At 33.7% G+C, this 19290-nt stretch overlaps 1 protein-coding gene across 3 annotated transcripts in view; it reads right to left on the reverse strand.

The window, feature by feature from the left end:
* Positions 1-19290, reverse strand: part of Lrba (LPS responsive beige-like anchor protein) — a 481883-nt gene that overhangs the window by 334278 nt on the left and 128315 nt on the right. For all 3 annotated transcript variants that reach the window (XM_038347328.2, XM_038347329.2, XM_038347327.2), the window contains exon 35: positions 246-310. In XM_038347328.2, the coding sequence (XP_038203256.1) occupies positions 246-310 (65 nt within the window). The remainder of the gene's footprint in view (positions 1-245; positions 311-19290) is intronic.

The raw sequence follows: 19290 nt of genomic DNA on the forward strand, positions 1-19290 counted from the left end.
AATACAAAGAAACATCAATTTATTTTTGTTACATTCAGACAAAATTATAGAATAAAAACCAGAACCTCATCAGTGTAATCATGAAAATTATAAAATTACTATACATTGCCATAATTTAGTAATCAATAAACAAAAGCACTAAAATATTACTGACTAAAAACAATATATACAAACCCAAAAGTATCAGTTCATATGGAAAAAATAAAAGAATATTTTAAAGTGAAATATGAATATATATAAATTACCTTCCTTCATTGACAAGTTCAATAAAAGCAAGGCCTGCATTCTTCTGAATAGAATTCTGCCACTCCTAGAAAACAGAGAAAAGAAGCTGAGGAAATTATACTTAGTTCTTTTCATGCCACAACAAAAATCATCTTCCATATCAATTTCAATTTCCTTTACTTATATGAAGCCTGCTGCTGACTCACAGGCCTGTAAGCACAGACTGAAAAGGAAATATACGTTTAATTAAGTGAACTTGTGCTTCAGAATAAACAAAATGAAGAGGTTCATTCTTTCTGGCCCTTGTGGTGTCACACAAGCGTATACTAGCTGAACTGATATAGCCAGGAGTTAGATTCAAGTAGCAAAAAATACCAGGGACAGAAAGTATAATAATTATAACAAAAATCTATAATGAAGAAAGGAGTGAGTACCACTAGAATATAATCATCCCAATGACTACTAATAACATAGAGAACATAAACTAGAATAGACCAGTTATGAACTGGAAAACTATAATTTATTGGAATATCGCTTAGCAATAAGTGATATAAATTTCCAACTATATTCACTAACCATTAAAAATTTATATATTAAATTTATCCACTAAAACAATAATCCATTTAAAAGCCAACCATGAAAATCAATCAGTAACACATGTTTAAATGAATAGTTTAATCCTTACACTCAAAACTTCTGTAAAATAAGCATTAATACAGTAAGAAGTGACATTATGAACTGAAATATTTTGAGAAATGCCAGTGAAAGTATCCATGTTTATGCAATCATGTGTCCATATCTGATCATGCTCTATGCATCTGTGTACATCTACATAAATGCACATATGCACGCATATCTTTAAAAATATCCTTATCCTTATCACTCTCAGAGATCCTTGTATTATGAGTTATATAATATCGTTCAACTATTCTTTTTATTCTTTCTAAAATGAAAGGCTAGGCTCAGCTACTTACCATTGCTCATCATTAAGCAAATAACATTTTCTGAATGTAATGACTAGTGGAGTTTTAAATTCTACGTAATTTCAGGCTAACTGCATATGGATGTGTGTACATTTATCTTTTGTTTTTTATTTTATTTTATTTTGTAAACACTTTTGTTCTGCATTCATCATGTTTTGAAAAGTCCAAGGTATCAGGACTAAAACAACATGACAGGATTGTGCTGAATGATTCCATCTTTCCCAAAAGTGTTTGTATGACTACACTAATAGAACAGCCAAAGGAAAATGAAAATAAAACTAAAAGGAGCAGACATCATTAGCATCCAACGAATGGATCTGCCACGAGGAGGAGATGGCAATGTGGTGTTTTAAAAAACAAAAACAAGAAAACATGAACTCATAAATACTTCTTTTCATCCTGACACAAAGAGGATATGTTCTTGGAAATTTTACACTCTATTTTGTAATTATAAACACAATTTTAAAATATTTCCATTCGAGGTATATTTTATAACTTATTAGTATTTAGGAATAAGTAAAAAAGAAGTCTATAGTATTCTCTCTCACAATTCACAGTTGCCACCTCACGGACAATAGACAGGCTAAATTTCTTTCAGTAACTAATATAAAGCAAATCAAGTGAAAAACAAATATTTCAATCTGACAAAGTCATTTTCTTTAGGTCAAAATTAAATTGACAAACATGTAGTCCAACTAAAAATGATCAAATTCCACAAAAGAATTTATCTTAGAAAGAAGAGGAAGAAACATACCTACATTTTCAATAAGATAAGAGAAAGCAGAAATTTTAGGTTGGTCCTTATATCCAGGGTAGAGGGTCCACTTCTTGGTCACTCAACACAGAACAATGAAATTCAAGCTGAATCTAAAGCTACTCTCAAAGTCATTTTATCTTTGAGAATATCATCTAGTACTCAAATTTATGCTATACTATTCAAAACTAATCAAATAGGGCTTTATTTTAGTGGTATTTCACTTGTATTTTAATGAATAAAGTTTGCCTAAAGATCCAAGAGTAAAACAGCCCCTCTGGTCAGCCTTACAGACCAGGAACTGGTAACACCTTTAATCCCAGTAGCCACACTAGTTTGTCACGGAAACTGGGTGGTGCATGCCTTCAATCCCAGCGGTGTCACCTTTAATCCCAACCCTAGCAAGGAATATAAAATGAGAGGAGACAGTTTACAGTCTCAGTCTCATTCCAAGATTCCGGAGGCAGGATTGCCATTTTTGGACTGAAATAGAAGGAAGAGCCAGTGGCTGGCTGCTTTGCTTTTCTGGTCTTCTGGTTGAACCCCATTATCTTTTTCTGAGTTTTATTAATCATACATCATTTTACCACATAATTTGAATTTCATAAAAATAAAACATAAACATAGTTTTGTATTTCAATTTTACTTTTGCCCACATGAATTCTTACCTAAAAATAAAAGTCATAAAATATGCTATTTAAATTTCAAAAAATTTTAAATTGCATTACTGAAGTTAGGTTGAAAATATGTTAAAAATCAGTATTTATACTATAAAAATCACCAACTGAAATATCAATGACCTAAATTTATATTGGCATGTCAAATAAAATGCCATTGAAAAGAAATCAGAACAAGAATTGACTACAGAGATATAACTTAGTTTTAAAGCCCTTTGAAAATAAAGTGAATATTTAGGTTTCTGAATAAATAAAAAACCACGTACAAGACAATTTTAATGCTATTTATAAAACTTCTACAATGGAACAAACCACTTTAAGTGTTATCATAAAAGTAACTATTTAAAAGTCAAGAACAGAATAAAACTAATAAGACAAGAAGGTACATAAACAATTGGAAAATTACAATTTTGACTGATGCTCAGAAAATCAAATTTATCACTTAATTTCTTGTTCACACAGAGAGCATCTATAAATCTTTTGTTTGTTGTTTTGATTAAGGAAAACGGAACAATACAGTAAGTGACAAAGAAATCTATTCAGAATTAACAATGCTTATGAAAGGAAGTTGAAGCATAAGAGAAAAAATCCTTTCTTCTTCATTTTTTTAATACTCCCAATGTTCAAACCCGATACATTTTCTGTGTAATAAAACACTCTCCACAGTAATTTGTAGAAGTTGCCAAAACCAAAAAGAATATTCATTAATCATGGTGTTTGAAGGCATATTTCTCCACTCAGAAACAATTATCAACAAGGCGTTAGTCTAAACAATTTTATAAACCACAGCTCAATATAACCTTTAGTGAGTTTTAATAGTTGAAAGAAAAGCTTAATGGTCATCGTCTTTCATGATCATTTCAATATTTCATCAAAGTATTTACAACAATACAGTGATACAAAATGCACAGCACATTTAAAGTCTTGGTTATCCTTTCCCCAGAGGTCCTGATGAAAACACGTTAAAAGCCTCAAATCCAACCACTAATGCAAGTGAGTAATTTCAAGACACACTCGAGCACTTTCAAGAGGAAGGACTCAAAAAGCAGCAGAGTCAATAATTTCATACCTGTGCCTAAGCTATATTTAATTGATTATCACATCCTAGAACCATAACTGCTGCCAAATCAATTTTTACTAAGACACGATCTTGGCTTACTAATGCTCTGAAGTCATGCAGTATCAACAGATATGAGACTGATGAAGACCACCAGAGCTCCACAGAATGTCAAGCATTGATTGTCAAGCATGTGTTTTGGTAGAAAAGCAGATTTTTCTAAGAGAAAATAAAACCTTTATTACTGATAATATATTGACTCCTCTCTATGTTCCCTCAAATATGGAGAAAAATAAACTGATGTACTAATTATTTAAATTAATTTAGAATTCTAATATCCTGAGATTAACTTGAGTTTTCTAAAACTTAAGTATCAGAAAACATATTTCTTGAAGGTACAACACAACTTTGCTTAGATTTTGCAATTGAAAAGTTTTAAAATAAGAAAGTAATTCCTAAAAATTTACTCATTCAAAAGCACAGGCCAAATTGACAAGAATCATCACGTGTAATTTTTCCTATTAACTTATTTTGAGAAATTATCAGTTTGGGTAATCATAGCAATAATATATTATTTTGTGACCTATATTATTTCTAAGATTAACTTTTAAATTTTTGAGTAATTTCCATGCTGATTAATAAGCTAAGCATTTTTATATACTTTTTAGAAATTTGTCTATATGCTCTTTAAAATGTCTATTCAAATAATTTGTGAATTTCTTTAATGACCTAAATTTGGTTTTAGAGCTTCTATTTTGTCAAAACAGGGTTTCATGTAGCTGAGTGGCCTTAAACACCCCTATTTAATCAAAGCTGGCTTTGAACTCCTCATCCTCCTGCCTCCACCTCCCAGGTGCCGGAATTATGAGTAAACTCAGATATTAGTTTTTAACAATTCTAGTGTTCCTCAATCACCTGCAGCTCATTATGTATTCGAGATACTAATCTACGTCAGATAACAGCTCGCAAACACTTTCATTTCAAGCATCACTGTTTCTCTGGGCAACTGCAGGCTTTGTGATTTGAGATGATTATATCTATCACTCTTTTCTTTTTGTTGCTTAGCTGGCCTATTATTGTCCCTAAAAGAGCACTGCACACAAACATTCAACTGTCTCTGCTATAGTCTCTGATGGCAGTTTGCAGGCTTAAGTATTATATTTGGATCCTGGGTTCAGTTTGAGTAGGTTTTTGTACATCTTGAAAAACAGATGTCTAGTTGAATCTGACTGTCTGAAAAATAATATATGGTTTAGTTAGGTATTAATCACTAACCAAAACAATCTTCTCCAGTATGTTTGTATTGTTGATAAAATTCAGTGCACTGTAGCTGTGGAGGCTCTCTATTGAGTTTCACTGATGTTTGAGCCCAATTTTAAGTCAGATTGTGTTATTCTGGCCACAATAAACTCTTAGTGAATTTCAGGTCAGTTACTTAGGTCTTCAGCTATGTTCTTTTTACTCAAGACTGAATTGGCTTATTTAATCTCATGCCACACTGAGGTAAATTTCACTTTCCAAAGTTCCACAGTCACTCTTCATTCTTAAATGATTAATGTAACTACTATTTCAAAAGAAAACCCCTGAACTCTGAAGCTGTTCTGCTTACAACAGTCTGTTGTCAACCATCCCAACTGTGTTTCGGTTACTGAGTGAGTTCTTCAGTTCCAAGATGCTTGATTATATTATGGTCTCTGTCTCACTGCTAAACTTCTCATTCATATCATGAAATATTTTCCTATTTCACTGAATTAAATTATTTGTATTTCTTTGTATTTTTGTTTCCTTGATTTTTTAAAAAAGAAGTCTTTTCTTTAAGAAAGTTAACGTTTTCCCTTTTCCTTGAGTTCCATTGGTTGAGGGTTACTGTTAACTCTGTGGGTAGGTGTAGGAGGTCCTTCTTTCTATGTGTTGCTTTTATTGGTTAATGAATAAAAAAACTGCCTTGGCCTGTTGATAGGGCAAAACGTAGGTAGGTGGAGAAAACTGGACTGAATGCTGGGAGAAAGAAGGTGGAGTTGAGAGCCGCCAGAGTCAGACAAGTCGAATCTTTGCCGGAAAGCCACTAAGTGGCGATATACAGATTAATAGAAATGGGTTAAATTAAGATGTAATAATTAGCCAATAAGAAGCTAGAGCTAATGGGCAAAGCAGTGTTTTAATTAATATAGCTTCTTGTGTGGTTATTTTGGTTTTAAGCGGCTGGTACCGAAACAAGCGTCCTCCTCCTCCTCCTCCAATTAGGTTGCCGTGTTAACAAATGGTATTTTTTTTGGTTCTTAAATTGCTATTCATACAAAAGGCAATTCAGTTAAATTTACCAACTTATAGGCTGTCTTTTGAGTAAACAACAGTCCAATGGCATCACGGCATACATGGCATGCATCAGCTGAGCATACTACATTATCCAGATGAACAGACAGCTTCTCTGTGTGTACTAATGACAGGGATGCCTACGGAAATGCGACCGTAGGTAGGATGCCATCATCTTAGGTGGGACAGGTTCAACAGCAGTTCAGGATGTGACACTCAGGACCATAGGTGCTGAGCACACAGAGTTTTAACAACTTATGTAGAGTTGGGGACATTAGAATAAGCCCAGGCAGGCTAAGAGAACAGTGCAAAAGCACAGAGAGTGACCAAAAGACTCCATCAGCCTGCAGAGAAAGAAATGTTCTAGTGGGCCAGGAATGTTTCCCCAGCTTGTCCAGTAATTAAGAGCAGGCTTCTGTTAGTGTCTGAGACCCATACAGATGTCCTCCTCAGCCTTGATTGGTGGAGACATACAACAAAATAAAACATCCCTGGTCGCAGGTGAGTGGATTAGAATTCCTGACTGCTTCTTATGCCTGCATGTGGGTAGATGGACCTCTCTGACACATGCATATTTTCCTATGTAGACAATAGATATTTAGCTCATATTTTTCTGAAGACCTCCAAATAATAGAGGAAACATTCAAGTTTCATGAATACTCATGTCAAAATTACGAAAATACAAATAAATGTATTATAAATTTATTATTAAGTATTTATTGGTTTTGAATGGACAATATTGTAATCTATCAAATAAAAATACCCTTAATTTCTATGAATACTAACATATTATCCATTAAAATAAGCTGTGAAGTTTGGAATTAAACACTATACAAACACACACACACAGGAACAAAGACTAAATTAACAAACACCCAAACTCCTAATTAACTATTTAATTTTCTTATAAAAAAAAAGTTGAAGTATTAGGGGTTTTAACTTATTTAGGCTTTGTTGATTAGTTTTTGTTTTCTTGGTTTGGGTTTTATTTATTGTGATATGTGTCTATGTATACATTCATTTGTTTATTTCAGAGCATAGACCTCTATGTATATGTATTGTCTTTATTTCTTTTTCTTTAGCAAAGTCTCAGGTAGCCCAGGCTGGCCTAACACTCTCTATATAGCTCAGGCTGAACTTAGCTCCTAATCCTCCTTTCTTAGCAGGCTCTCATGTGCTGGAATTACATGCTACATCACAGGGCCCAGTGTTTGCTTTCTTAAAGACATGTTGCTATGTTGTCTAGGCTGACACAAGCAATCCTCCTGCCTCAGACTCTGGAGGAGCTAAACTGCAGTGACACTGTGCTCATCTAGGACTTGCATTTTTAATTAAATGCCCACAATAATTTTTAAAATGTTATTGTTATCTGCCTTTGTTTAAAAAAAAAATCAAACTGGATTTGCTATAGTTTGAATGACCTAGACCAGACTATCATGAAAGAGAAACGCTATCACAAGTGGACATCAGTCAGAGAAGATATACTGAATTAAGAAGGAAATGTATGAACATAAACCCGAATAACATTCTACCCAAGACTAAAGGTCAAGCTGAGGCAAAATTTGTTATTGGTATGGATATAGGAGCCTTCAGTGCACACAGTAAGCTTCTGGCCGCTCCTCAACAGCGTATGCCTGCATGTAGGGGCTTCCTCAGCAGTGCATCTGACACACTGAGGAAAAGTCTTACTGCATCCTCTTGTCAGATGGGACGTCCTTCGGTGACAACAAAACGGGTAACTGCCCTTTGAAAAGAGCTACTCTCATTTTTGTGAACACATTGATGTATAAAAGCATAGTATGGCTCTGTGAGTAAAGTTAGAAATAAGAAAAAAATGGATTCTATTAAAATTTGAGCAAACAGCTCAATTTTATATTGTTACAAAAAAGCACATCAAATGGAGTCATAAATACAAAGAACTGGATATTTAAAAGGAACTATTCATGGAATATGTAAACTATAAAGATTTTTAAATTGCAAAAGATCAGGATAAGACATAATCAAAGACCTAATCATTATAAATATATCTTAACTATGTAAAATACTCAATTAGAAAACTTAGTTGTACTCAAGCACATAAAAGATTTATTTTCAAATGTCGAAAAATATTCTGCAATCAATAATGTTTTCTAATAATTTCCTAATTCAATTCAATTTTGTTAATATTGTGAAAGATAGTGTTCAATACAGAAAGCATGGTTTCCACAGATAGCAGAAGTTGTTCTAACCTTTTCTAGCTACAAGCTCCCAATGATGATCATAATTAAGACTATCAGGGATGCACACGCAGGAGCTATAAAAATGTGTTCTATTAGTACATGGTCAGTCCGCTTGGCAACTCTGCTTCTCCAGACATATGGCAACTCCTGCCCTTTGAGGTCTGAAGTCAAGTCTTCAGGGAATCTCAAAGCCTGCACTGGAATTACAAGGCGGGTTCATTAAAGACTGCTAGAGGGAGAGCACGAAAGGCATCCATTACAACTATATAAAAGGGCTAATTATTTTTTTGAACATTTTTAAGCCATCTAATGTACTCAATGTAATACAAAGTATTTACCAATCAAGTTATTTTTAAAACATTAGTTTCATGGCTCCCATCTCCACCCTCGGTACACTTAACACTCATTTCACAATGGTCAAAGAAAGACTTTAATATCATAGGAGTGAATTGAATTAGACCGTGCCTTTATAAAGAATCTTGTAAATCTCTCCTACAGACTTACAAGCAATTATGTTTTCTAAATTCAAACTTGGTTTGGATTAATATGCATTATTACCTTGAAATCAGCCTGACATATACATATAGAAATGCCTCTTTAGACTTAATTTTTATAAAAGGTATCTGTTTCTCTAATTTTATTACATTACAAACTAATAATCATAAAAAATATGAGTATAAAATATAAAGTCTCAGTCAATAACTAAAGAGATTTCCTCAAATATATGCAAAAACTAAAATATATGAAGGTTTGAATGCTTAAAATTAAAAGGCTTTCTATATGTTGATAAACAGGAGTTGATATATTTGGATGTCTTTACCTTACCAGATTTTTTAAATATAAAAAGTATAAATATTTTCTAATTAATAACTGTTGTCACTTTAACTGCTCAAAAGTCTAGATGCTTTTTGACTTGGAAGAATAAAATGTCTATTTATTAAGTTTCACAACAAAACAATGTTACTTGTGAATATTTATTCCAGTAACAAATCTTTATAAAGTGTTATATAAAATTCATTAGCTAGCCTCAATCATTTCTTCAAAGCACATGTATGTTGTTTTGTGACAGACTAATTCCAAAAAGCAATTACAACCTCTATCCATACGTAAAAAACAACAGAAACAAGTACATTAACTCAGTTTTAAAAAAATAAAAAAATCTAAAGAAAACAGATTACCAATGATTTATATGGATGTCTAGTGCTGAAGTTAATTACAAGTAACCTAATAAAATAGTGCCATTATTATTGTGTAGCAAGTAACAGCCATAGGCTTAGAAGCAGAGCTCTTTATGCTGCCTTTTGCATGCACAGTCCCACAGCACACAACATTAAGAATTAAACATGTGGTAAATAAGGCTGTGCAGAAAACAGCAGCTTTTAACTAAAAGCAGAAAAGTTTCCTGCTGTTTAACCATTTGGAGTTGTCTATGCTGCACACCATCCACCATAAATGTATACTATGCAATTCATTGAAAAAAAAAAGTCAAGGTTAATATATAAAATGAGATTTTAATTCAGTGCTCAAGTTTAACTTCAAATAAAGAATAATTGGAAAAATACATACATTTGGTTGGCATTAGTCATAAGCAAATAAGATTTATGTTTATGCTGTGGAATGATATGGCTTCAGAACTAAAATTATCTGATCATCATACTACATAAACCCATAAACTCTGGTCTCAGATACTTAAACATATACCGTAGAAGAAACATACAAGTAATAATTTCTCATAGATGTTGAGTCATAATGACTGGCCAAGTACACATTTAATGACTTTGATTGTGAAAAGAAACAAGACTTTCAATCCAGAATGATTCAGTAATCTTCAAATATCAATACTCTTAATAATATGCCAGCTGATACCAGTATATCACGGAATTCCAAATACATGCTTAGAATAGACACTATGATGTAAGCCATTCTTTTACCTACAAACATACTTAAATAGCAATATAAGTAACCTGAAAATCTGATGCTCTTACATCTGAAGCTTCTTCTGTCTCAACATGATGCTCAAGTCATGCATAAAAGAAACTGTATGTATATAAATGTGCAATGTTCTGTTTGAATAAGTCTGTACAGCTTAAGTGGCAAGATCAAGTAATGAACAACTATAGCACCTTGTGTATTTAGCATAACTTCTGAAGCCAGAATCTGATTCTTAAGAGAACTTTCTCCAACCAAATTCAAGTTGCAGATCATCGGGTTATACAAATTTGTGAAGATAATGATATATTCAGAAAGTTTTTTAAAGTTTTGAAAAAATGAAGCATGAATTAAGTTAAAATAAATGTGATATAAATGAGAAAGACTAACGTTTACAAAGGAAAGATGCAAACATCAGATTCTTAACACACATCAATGTTTACACATTTGGCATGCCATACAGACTTTCCTAGGGAGAAATATCATTATAATAATAAGAAGAAGAAGTGATGGAATCACCATGACGTCTATGGAAAAAGCCAATGTGACCCATAAATGTTATCTACATGGAAAGGAAGGCAAAAATTGCTGAGCTATGAGAAATTCTTAGAGAGTTAATATTTTATGTTTCAAGATGGAACAGGTTAGACAGGACATATAATTATACAAATTAAAAAAATAATCTCAGAGAAGAAGAAATAGTGTTATTTTACTTTGTGAAGTAAAGATATAAGACAAAAATTAAATTCCTGAAAGGAGAAAGAGAGGCACTGAAAATACTAATAAAAGGAGAAGGCTCTCTGTGCTGGAAACACAAGTCAGCACTAATAACTTTAAATTGTGGCTACTTTGTTCCATGAGCAGTTCTGTATATTTTTATTAATATTAACTAACAAGATCTTAGTACATTCATAACACTCAATAAGAAATAAAGCCTTTGGAATCTAAAAAAATGATTCACTTAAGGTTAGAATATTTGCTAGTCATCAACAGGATAAAAAATGTTTATAAATATTCAAAATCAGTCACCGTGGCATTTTCTACCCTCAATCTTTTCTTTCAAAAAATGGTCAAAGTCATTTGCCTTTTTATCTTGCATAACTCAAAATGGAGACAACAATAATCTCAATACTGTCCCTGCATAAAATTGAGAATTTTTTGCTACCTAAAAGCAAATAACTAGTTTCAGGTCTCTGATTATGGCTTCATTTAGGACTAAGTCAATGTTCAGACTTCATATTTAGTAAGCATTGTTTGCAACTTCTAAACTTTCATGTCATAAAATAGTGGTATAACCAAAACGTAGGCACCAAACAGGTGGAACGCGTGCCTGCAGCACTTGTCTTGAAGGTAATACAATAGGTAATACAGTATACTACACAACCTTATCTCAACAGCCACCCAAGTCAAGCAGTCAAATGCTTTAAAGAGAAGCAATGTGACCCCAGATCATAAAAAGCTGGTAAGGCCAAATTTAACTAACTACTCTGGCTGAAATCCATTAGTGTACTGTAAGTATACTTTTATTAAAAGAAAATGTTATAGTTGAATATAGCTGAGCCTTTAAAAAGTCATCAAAGGATTTGACATCAAACCAAGGAGATTTAAAACTAGTGTTAAGCTAACTTTTCCTTAACACCACAAGCAGACTCATTTAAAGCTGGAAGTGGAAGGTGAGCAACAACCAGTAACAACTAAGAAACAGAGACACTGACCTGCACTCCCAGTCACATTAAATTCAAAGAGAAATGCCATACTCTGGCTATTCCCATTTGTGTTCCTCCCTTTTCCTCTCTTCTTAATCCAAAATTTAAAAGAGGAGTTGTAAAACAGCAGGGAGTCAAATTAAAACACACTTTATTTTCAAATGTCTCCATCCTCACAAGCTGACTTCCTGTCAGGAAGAGTTCCATTTCACTGAATACCCCAATCAGCAGGGAACTTGCAGAATTAAGTGCCAGTTGATATTACTTTGTTTTGCATTTACCACCCTAGAGAATAATGTTCAAAGATGTCGTTACATAGTCAGCATGGTCTCATCCTTCTGACTAGACGGCCAAGCCACAGGGTGTACTGCCCATTCCACAAAATGTACCTTTCAAAGTTATGTTTTCTAAAACCTAGAGTGCTGGTGAATCAACGGGATGCCTGTATTTCAAATTAAGCCCAGTATGGAAAATGAAATTATGTTTTTCTTTGGCTGTAAAAAGCACTTTAATTAATATCAAAGGAGAGTCTACATCAAAACATTAATAAAGAGCACTGTTCAGTGTACGCTCACTGACCTATCATTTGATTTAAACATTTTTAGACACATTTTGTTCTTGCAAAATGTTACTATACACTTGATTTACTTTGTTTTTTGTATGTGCTAGCTGTTATATGAAGATATATGTTCCCACCTTCAAATGAAGTTTTTCTTATAAAGTTCTGGAACAATTCAAAACATTAGCTGGTTATTAAGCATGAAATAGCTAAGATTATGTCTCTTTTTTAATTGTTAGCAATTCTAAGATTTTTATGATCAACTCAACTACCCTCCATAGCTCTTAGCAACTTCCTATCTATGCTGGAAAGGTCTTTTCTGCCATCTTATAAGGTCAACTGTTTACACTGCACGAAATTTGAATTAGCTCTGGATGCTTCAAAGAGAGTATCTATTCTTTCACTTACTGCATGTTCCACTTACAAGTTTCCACAGTTGCTTTATGGGAGAGCTGGGTAATGATACTGGAAAATTTTTCCTCCCCATATTAATGGCATGAACTATGCTATTGATTCTCATTTCATTAGCCATCAAAAGATCGTAGGTACTGACAATAATAACAAAAGCTCAGAAACAGCCCATTTATATATCCACTAATTTTCTAAAAGTATATTCTACAGAAGATGTAGAAAAACAGCAAAAAGGGAAGGAATAAGATAATAAAAATGTAAAAATATAAAACTATATTAATCCTATTTGAACTATGGTAGATATAAACCATTCTTAAAGAGATAAATTGCCCCCCAAAGTTTTAACTATTTACCTTGTTAAAAAAAAAGTTGGTTACAAAGAAATCTGAATATTTATACTATGTGAAAGAATATTTCAATATTTAGTACATCTTCTAAATCTGTTGCTATGCAAACAGCTTTGAGGAAGGAGAAGAAAAATACTTATTTCTTTCCACTTAAATATAAAAATCCAGCCACACACCAATATAGTAATTGATTTATATAAGTGTGTCATTTTTCAAGATCCTGAGATTCACTATTTCTCACATTCTCTACAGGTGTGATGCATGAAATGAATATTAGGCTTAAGCCAATGAAGTGGCTTAGAAATGAGATTAGTAGTTCAGAGAGAGACAGAGAGAGAGAGAGAAGAAAAATAAGAGAGGAAGGAAGAAAAGAAGGAGGGAGGGAGGGAGGGAGGGAGGGAGGGAGGGAGGGAGGGAGGGAGGGGGTCTGGAAGGAGTCTGCAAAAAAATTCCTGAAAAGAGGTCATTAGGAGCTAGCATAGAGTCAGGGGCCTGTAATTCCAACACTTTGAAACTAAGGCAAGATTACTAGCTCTAGACCAGATTGGGATAACACATTGAGGCCAGAGATCAAAAAACAATATTAAAGAGAAAGAAAGTCATCACCTCCTTCTCACTAAGACCTAAAGTTCATCAGTTAATATGTACTCAAAATGTATCATGTCCGTCCTTCAAAGTAGAGCAAGAATTCAGAATTCAAATTAGCCTTTCAGATTACAGAAGAATTCGATAGGATAATTTCTAAGATGGACTCTGCTTGTTAGAGAAAAACTTTTCAATGACTGGAAAACACAGGAATTAATGTAAGTGAGGACACCTTACCTAAACAGGCGTGCACACTAACCTACTCAGCCACTACCTAGTAAAGGTGATCCGGTTGTTATCATAATTCCCTGTCATACGTACGGCAGGAATAAAAGGACAAAAACAGCTTGTAGATTTATCAATTTAACTTCAACCTTTGCACGTAATTTGCATACCAAATATTGGAGGCAGCCAAGCCAAAAATTGACAATGAGTAAAAGCTAATGTAATTTGGAGCCATTTTTATCCTAATTTACAGAAAAGGCAAACACATTTAAAGAGTATTATAACATAATGAACACACACTAAGGTTTTGACTGGGAAGAAAATCGGCTCCTGGACAGTCAAAGAGTCATAGGTTCTGTCACTACACTATTGGCACAACATGCTGGCAATTCCAGAATTTGAGGCTGAGGCAGGAGGACAACAAGACTCAGGTTGGACTAAGATATACAGGAAGACCCTACCTTAATCCACATCCCCATTTTTCAAGAAACCAAATTTTTTTTAAAAAAATCTATTCAGGACAGGCTCCAAAGCCACAAAGAAACCCTGTCTCGAAAAACCAAAAAAAAAAAAAAAAAGTTTTTGGTAATATCCCTTACTTATTTAACAAACATTTAATGAAATTTTTCTGCAAAACATTACAGACTATTGTCTTTAGGCCTTTAAGGCCTTTATAAATAAATATACACCTAGGTTTAAATGCATAATTGAATAAAACAATATAGGCATATTATTATGTAATTATGTAATATATTGTATATCATATTATCATATAAAATATAATATATAAATATTTATAATATATAATTATATAATTATGTAATGTATATGTATATATAATTTCTTATTAATATATGCTGTTCTGATCCTATCTTCTAGACTTCATCCTAACACCTGAGCAGAATCAAAGAATTATGATTACAATAAAAATTCATTTGGGGGTGGGTGGCAGGTAGTTGACTTGAGGCTGGACACATAGCTCAATCTGTAAAGTATTTGCAGGAAAGCCCTAAACACACACTAAGCAATCCTTAGCACGGCATAAACCAGGCTTCACAGTGCATACTAGTAATCCGAGCTCTCAAGAGATTGAGACAGGAGGTTGACAAATCTGAAGTTCACTTGTGTTAAGACAGAAAGTACCACCAGGACAGCCTGAGCTACTTAGAGTGACCGTCTCAAAATAACAAGAACAAAAATTATCATTTATTTTTTTTCCAGTTCACTGAATTTTTTTATTTTTTAATGACTTTAATGTTGTAGGAAAGTTTAAAAAAATCTTTTAAAAACTTAAAACCTAAAGATAACCAACAAGATAGAATAAAAAACAAAAGGTCATGAGAAATAGATTAAGGGATTTAAAAGTTATCTTAATAAATGAACAGATAGAATTTATAAACAGAAAAACAACTTCCCAAAAATAACTAAATAAAATCTAGAACAAAGGAGGGTTTTACTGAAATGCAACACTTGCAGGTGAGGCACAGCAAATTGGAAAATCTAAGAAGAGGCCAGTGCACTTAAGGACAAAATAATGGAAACTATTCATTTTAAGAAAAAAAAATCATCAGATAAAATGAATAGAGCTTCCTTTGTCTATGAGCTAGTATATAGCAGTATAATACATTAACAACTGAAGTAACAGAAGAAGAAATGAGGAAAACGATGAAAAAAGAATTGAAAGAAATAATTAGAAACACATTAAAGTTTGTTCCAGGAATCTCAGGCATCTCACAATAAGATAAATGTGAACAAAATTACAACTAGACACACGAATTCAATCAAATAAAAATCAGAAATGAGAAAAAATCTTAAACTAACCATGGCAGTGAGAGACACATTACATGCAGAACGTCATGTGAAATGAAGAACAGAATGTAGAATACATGCTACATTACAGGGAAATGGTGTCTTTATAGTGTGAGAGCTAGAAAGAACTCTCAAGAAACACATGAGGGCAAGCCAGGATTGGAAGAAAATATTTCCAGAGACAAAGCTAATAAGAATCTCTTATCCAAAATATGCAAGCTCTCTAAATGCAAGGAAAAGGAAACTAATAATCTAATTTTAAAAGTGGTTTTCCAGTGGCCACTCTAGTGTGAGTGACAATGGGTGGCAAAAAGCAAATGACATACTCATAGGAATGAAATGTTTTCAGCCAACATGTGCTCCAGGAAGCTGTGGATTAAAGCTGTATGGCGACAGATGGGGAAGGTGACTGAGCCCCACATTGGAGCACTGGACTGAGCTCCCAAGGTCCTGATGAGGAGCAGAAGGAGCGAGAACATGAGGGAGAAAGTCAGGAACGAGAGGGGTGCGTTCACTCATGGAGACGGTGGGACAGAACTAATGGGAGATCACCAACTCCAGTTGGAATGGGACTGATGGATCATGCGACCAAACCCGTCTCTCTGAATGTGGCCAACAGCGGGGGCTGACTGAGAAGCAAAGGACAATGGCTCTGGGCTCTGATTCTTCTGCATGGACGGGCTCTGTGGGAGCCTTCTCAGCTTGGTCGATCACCTTCCTGGACCTGGGGGGAGTTGGGAGGTCCTTGGTCTTAGCATAGAGTGGAGAACCCTGATGGCTCCTTGGCCCTTGAGAGGGAGGGAGGGGAGGTATGGGTGGAGGGGATGGGAGGGAAGGGGGAGAAGGAGGGGAGGGAAGGGGGAGGAGGAGGGGAGGGAGGGGGGAGGAGGAGGGAAGGAGATGGAAATTTTTAAATATAAAAAAAAAATAAACCATGAGGAAAAAAAAAGAGAAATTATCATTTATAAGAGGAGCTAGTAAAGAAGGAAAAGTCATGTGCCAAGACAGAAAAATGATGGCAAATTTAAGAAACTTTAAGAAATTCAAGATGACAGTAAAGGACATTCAAGCCCCACCTCTAGAAAAACTAAATCACAAAACTATGGGCACACTTTTCTGTTATTTACTAGTTTGTGTGACTTGCCTACTCTTAGATACCCATCATGATAATGAAAGGGAATGTTTGTGCACTACAAGGGCAAGGACAAGAACATTAGTATCACAGATTCCACAGAGATCAATTCAAACTAGAGAAGCAGAACTTACTAGACAAAAGGAAAACTACAAAAGAAAAGTAACATTCTACTAATAGTCAAACCAAAAAATGACAATAAAATGACATTTTAAAAACTAATGGTGCTGATTGCTATGTCACTAATAGGAGTTGTTAAGTGGCAATTCTAAGACACAAACCTCAAGTGAAAAACAAAACAAAAAAAAAAAAAACCAAACACACCAGACATTATCATTACCTTCATATGAAGAAAAGATCTCCAAACTATCCATAATGTCGACTTAAATATTTTTTTAATCAGGCTGAACATTTAAGTAAACTTTTTCTGCTAATTAAGAACTCAGACAGGATGCCAAGCCAGACTACGGGTGCTGCTAGTTTTTCTATACACTGTATGCATTTCTGATCAATGGGAAAAGAATAGATGACCTGGCAGAAGGCTCAGACAATAATATGTGATTTACAGGACATGAATGCCACTACCACAAGATTTATCTGACAGCCCTCTCCGATAGTGGACTGTTGAGTATCCGATGGAATGATTTCTAGTCTAGAAAGTCTACTACTGAGTAGCCATACACATTATTTATTTATTAGATGTTTTGGGTTGAAACCATTTTTAAATGATGCACTTCACAATGCACAGTCATAAATTCAGCTTTAAGCCCGAGAAGGGAGGTAGTGTTATTGGAATGCATGTCAGACTGAATTAGGATGAGCAACACAACACTTTTATAAAGTGGCCTTGAATGCAATGTCAGTTCTTTCAAAAATGATATTAATGTCAAATGAGCAAGATACAAGCACTTTATACAGCACTGAAGGAATATTACTTCAAATACTTATTTAATATTTTCCTTAAACTCATTCTTAACTGGTTTATCCACAAACACAACACAAGAGGCCATTAGTACATCACATTTTTTCAGACAAACTGAGTTTGAAATATAGCTAAAACTTTTCAACTTCTTGTGTCTGTCTAGAAATATGTACTTATCTAAAGACTGAATACAGTTATATTTTCAGTAAAGTGACTTGATCTGAGGATGTGGCTGAGTGGCAGAGCCCATGCTAATATGGGTAAGGCCTGACCAAGATTTATTTCTGAGCACTAAAAAAAAAAATAATAATAATAATTAAAAAAATCAGTGTTTAGAGCTTACCTATAATGTATTATATACGGTATTCAAGTGTTGAATTAATTTAACTAACTTTACTCAAAAGCAAAATATTGGATATTAAGAGTTATTTAACCCTATTAAAATAGTCTAAATGTTTTAAATAGGATAAACTATAGAATGATGCTTAATCAACTATTAACAAGAGTAAAAATTCATGTTGGTCAGAGCTTTTAAGACTATATAGTGATCCATTTTGTCTACTGACAGCAAGTCACATATGATCAGCTCTTACTACTTAAACTGAGACTATAATTATATTTTGTAATAAAGTATGGTTAAGTACCCTGTCTTTAAAATTTCAAAAAGAAAGTACGTTGTGAATGAGCTCAAGAAAAATAATCAGAATATAGCAGACTGCCATGAAATTAACACCAACTAATTTGTAAAGTTCTAAATCAAATTTGCAGATGTTAAGCTCATAAGCATAACCCATTATTTATGTGATGAAAAAGGAGTTTTTGACCTGATCTTTTGATCTTTGGCACTCAATGCTCTCCATCTCCTCTTTAAAAATTAATTAAAAATTTAGCAAGATGGTAGCATTTTACTTCCCACCCTATCTCACACTAAAAAAGAATATCAATCAAACTCAAGACATCCCCACCCAGTATCTGCAAAATGTCCTCTCAAAATTTAATTTCATATCTCCTCAGCTTTCATGTAGAAAAAGACAGTTCACTTCTTAACAAAATAAATCATTTTTGTGATTACCAAGTTGACCTCTTTGAATTAGGAAAATTCAAAGTGAAAAATGTAATTATCACCCTGGAACAATCTGTATACATCTGGAGCTAATTCTAGCTTCATTTTTCACATCATTTTTCACACTGTGTTACATCTTGTAGAGATGTCATGGGACTTTTGAAGAACTCATAAAAAAAAGTGCTGAGGACTTCAAATACCCAACAATGTGTGTTATTCAAACATAAGCCTTGAGAATTTCTGATTTTCAAAACTTACTCTTCTAAGTGATCTCCACATGCCATTTGATCAGATAAGCATTAAGCAATACTGTGACATCCATGACAAATGTGTTATCAAGTGTCATTCTTTATCTTTGCAGCGTCTGACAGCCA

The sequence above is a fragment of the Arvicola amphibius genome, chromosome 11 (assembly GCF_903992535.2).
Source record: "Arvicola amphibius chromosome 11, mArvAmp1.2, whole genome shotgun sequence".
NCBI classification, from domain to species: domain Eukaryota; kingdom Metazoa; phylum Chordata; class Mammalia; order Rodentia; family Cricetidae; genus Arvicola; species Arvicola amphibius.